Genomic DNA, 3,581 nt, shown 5'->3' with positions numbered 1-3,581 from the left:
CTCGAGCCTGACCTTGTCCCAGACCCCAGACAGGGCCTGGCCCAGACCCTGACCCGGGCCCCGACCCCGCGGCACACAAGGCAGAGGCTCTTTCCAACCACAGCCATGGGCATTTATTAAGGGTCTGCTGTGCTGGGGCTGCTGCCCAAGGAACCCCCTGGGAGATGGGAGGCTGGCCTCCCCCTTCAAGCCTCATCTCCTTGCAGCCCCCTTGCCCCAGTTCTGCTCGGTTCATTCCATCCCAGCCTGGGCTGGGCCCTCGAGGCTGCCTCATGCTGGGAGCAGGGGAGCCAGCGGAACCAGTGGGCCAGGCTGGCTCAGCTCACAGAGATGGGCACGGAAGGCTTCCTGGAGGAAGAGGCAACTGAGCTGAGGATGAAAGGGTGGCTGGAATACTGGGCAGCCCAGACCCTGAGGGAGGGGAGGGAGTGGGGGCAAAGGTGTAGGAGGGGCTAGGGCTGAGGCTGGAGTCCTAGAGGGAGCCTCCCGGAGGGCCGGGAGCGGCAGAGGTGCCTGGCCAGACACATTTTCTAGGGCGGGAGCGACACAGGCTGGGCCGGGTGGGTATAAGGCATCTCCTGGAGGCCCTGCCATGTGAGCTGCAGCCAGGCCCAGCCGGAGCTAAAGCTGCCTGGGGCCCCAGAGCAGCAGGCCAGCCAGTGTGCTGAGCAGCGCCACGGCGGCCGCAGCTGGCTGCAGGGCGTGTGCCCCGCTGATGTTGCACAGGTCGGTGGAGCAGCATGTGACGTTCTTCTTGCCCACAAGGTAGTCCTGTGAGTCCTCCACACAGTGCGAGCTGCAGCCCTTGCTGATGACGGTCAGGCCAATAGCACCTGGCAGAGCACAGGGACCCTGGGGCTGGGACCGATCCTGGATACCCGGCTGCCCGGCCCTTCTCCTGTTCCCCTCAACTAAAACTCCCCCCATTAGAGTCGTCCTGGGTCAGCCTCAAGACTCTGAGCAGTGTGAGGGCAGGGCTGGTCTTATTCACGTCCAAGTGGCCAGAGCTGGAGCCAGACCCCCACTGGGCACCAGGAAATGCTTCATGAATGAGTGAACGCAGGGGCCAGGGAGGGGTGGGTGGGTGGATGGACATGGGTGGGTGGATGGATGGATGGATGGGTGGGTGGATGGATGGGTGGATGGATGGGTGGGTGGATGGGTGAATGGATGGATGGAGAAACGGGTGAGGGATGGGTGGGTGGGTTGAGGAATGAATGGATGAGTGGATGGGGGAATGGGTGTGGGGTGGATGGATGGATGGGGGAATGGGTGGGTGGGGGAATGGGTGTGGGGTGGATAGATGGATGGATGGATGAATAGGTAGGCAAGTTGAGAAATAAACGGATAGTGGATAGATGAGGAATGGTTGGATGGATGGATAGATGGATGATGGATGGAAAGCTGAGCACATATATCTATGTGTGTACAGATGGACAAGTGGACAGATGGACAGAAGGATGAATGGTTAAGTAGCAGAGATTAAACCCATGTTCTCTGAGACCCTACCAATGGAAGAAGGTACAGGGGGTCTAAGGGGATGGTGCAGAGCAGGGCAGGGCCACGCCCACCCCGGGTGGCTCAGGGCAAGGCCACTCACGGATGTGCTCCGTGTAGCACTCGGTCTCGGTGCTGGTGCAGTTCTGTACGTGCTGGCAGTCTGCGTTGCTGGCCTTGTCCTTACAGGAGTAGCACTGCAGGGCAGAGCCTGGGGGCGGGCAAGCAGGGTGCTCAGAGCTGCCCACTGCCCTCCCACCCCGCCAGCCTCATGGCTCAGCCTCTCCGGGCCGAGTCCCACCTCCTTCCTCCTCCTCCCTGGGTGCACTGCCCATCCGCAGGCTCCCTGTGCATTTGGCAGCATCTCTGTCCACCCATCTGTCTGTCTGCCCCCTCCACGAGTCGGGCCCTGAGCCACACGGTGAAGGAGACAAGGCTGCCCTGCCCTCCGAGCCTGCCGGGCGGTGGAGACAGCAGCAGGGACAAACCATAGCAGGAGCTGTTGCTGTGTTCTGGGGGCCACGGAAGTGCTACGCAGGGTGGATGGGCTGGGACCGGAGCCCCTCCCTCTGCTGCTTCCCCCCTTTCTCCCTCCTCTTCTGGCGTTCCCCACCCTTCCTCTCCCCCAGCTGCCCTTCTAGGCTCCCTCTTCTCTCTGAGTCTCCCTCCAGCCCTCCTTCATGTCCCCCAGTCCTGCCCCTCTGCCCAGGCCCCATGGCCAGCAGCGGGGCCTCACCTGGCTGGAGCACCAGGCCCGCGGCCACCAGGGCCAGGAGGACAGCCTTCATGGTCACAGGTGGGCAGCACGGAGCTGCCTCTGGTGACTTTATACAGCTGCAGCTGGCAGGGTGGGCACTCCGCTGCCCAAGGGCCAGACTGACAGGTCCCCAGGCTAGTGGGCGCTGCAGCTGGGCAGATCCCAGCTCGCCTAGCGGCCGGCTTCGCCCTCCCCCTCCCTTTGTCCTTCTTTCCACCTCATCCAAGCAGAGCCCGCCCAGGGCGGGGCCCCTCCCTGGATGCCGGATGTCGTCCTCAGGCACCACTGGGCCATTTCTCAGTCACCCCTAGGGCCAGGACTGGAAGGCCCTCACACCACCAGCATGAGGGACTGCCTCCCAGGGTCAAGCATGTACCCCGTGCCTGAGGGCAACCCGCTGGGCTTACAGCCCAAGGGCCACAGGCATTCACCCAGCCCTACAGAGTTTTCAGCACCAATCAAACTGAGTCTGCAAAACTCCACCACCACCGCCCATGGCTGTCAAGCCGATTCCAATTCTGATTCATAGCGACCCTACAGGACAGAGTAGAACTGCCCCACAGAGTTGCCAAGGAGCACCTGGTGGATTCAAACTGCTGACCTTTTGGTTAGCAGCCGTAGCTTTTAACCACTGTGCCACCAGGGTTTCCCTGCAAAACTACAGAAGCGCAAAATCGCTGGCCGAGAGAGGTGCCCTGGGACGGGAGCTGGTCCCGTCTGGGGTCGAGACCCTTCCCTGGGGAGGTGGCCAGCAGTTGAGGGAGAAGCTGGCACAGCCACAGGCTCGAGTGTAGCGAGCATTTAGTGTGGGCCAGGCCTGGGCCGAACGCTCTGCCCTCAGTCTCTTGCTTCATCCCCACTACTCAGCACTGGGAGCGGCAGCTAGCTGCAAGGGAGCCGGGAACTGCAGCTCTCCGCTGTGCCACCTCTGCAGCAGAGGGGGTGGAGGGTGGCTGAGCACCAGCTGACCAGCCTTTGTGATCCCCCAGACCCCTCGCCACCTGTTCTGTGTCCCAGGAGGCTGAGCACCAGCTGACCAGCCTCTGTGATCCCCCAGACCCTTTGCCACCTGCTCTGTTTCCCGGGAGGCTGAGCACTAGCTGGTCAGTCTCTCTGGGCCCCCAGGCCCCTCGCCACCTGCTCTGTGTCCCGGGAGGCTGGGCAGTCTCTGTGTGCCCCCAGAACCCCGGCCACCTGCTCTGTGTCCCAGGAGACTGGGCAGTCTCTGTGGGCCCACAGACACCCAGCTACCTGCTCTGTGTCCTGGGAGACTGGGCAGTCTCTATGGGCCCGCAGACTTCCAGCTACCTGCTCTGTGTCCTGGGAG

At 62.7% G+C, this 3,581-nt stretch overlaps 1 protein-coding gene across 1 annotated transcript; it reads right to left on the bottom strand.

Annotated features, from left to right (window-relative positions):
• Positions 1 to 621: 621 nt before the first annotated feature.
• Positions 622 to 2,285, bottom strand: PSCA (prostate stem cell antigen). The gene is made up of 3 exons (XM_004387370.1): positions 2,234 to 2,285; positions 1,601 to 1,708; positions 622 to 833 (listed from the first exon to the last, which is right to left on the bottom strand). Exons 1-3 carry the CDS (start codon positions 2,283 to 2,285, stop codon positions 622 to 624), a joined length of 372 nt encoding a protein of 123 aa, XP_004387427.1.
• Between the last annotated feature and the right edge of the window lie 1,296 nt (positions 2,286 to 3,581).

The sequence above is a fragment of the Trichechus manatus genome, unplaced genomic scaffold (genome assembly GCF_000243295.1).
Source record: "Trichechus manatus latirostris isolate Lorelei unplaced genomic scaffold, TriManLat1.0 scaffold00185, whole genome shotgun sequence".
Taxonomy (NCBI): Eukaryota; Metazoa; Chordata; class Mammalia; order Sirenia; family Trichechidae; genus Trichechus; species Trichechus manatus.
The sequence above is the reverse complement of the archived record's forward strand: the minus strand, read 5'-3'. Positions and strand labels throughout refer to the sequence as shown.

Bases quoted from the DNA above. Each gene is read 5' to 3' on its own strand.
- PSCA (XM_004387370.1), bottom strand. From the start codon at position 2,285: ATGAAGGCTGTCCTCCTGGCCCTGGTGGCCGCGGGCCTGGTGCTCCAG. The intron at 1,709-2,233 runs GTGAGGCCCCGC...GCCCGCCCCCAG, and splicing joins GGGCCTGGTGCTCCAGCCAG to GCTCTGCCCTGCAGTGCTAC. The intron at 834-1,600 runs GTGAGTGGCCTT...GTGCTCTGCCAG, and splicing joins GTGCTACACGGAGCACATCC to GTGCTATTGGCCTGACCGTC.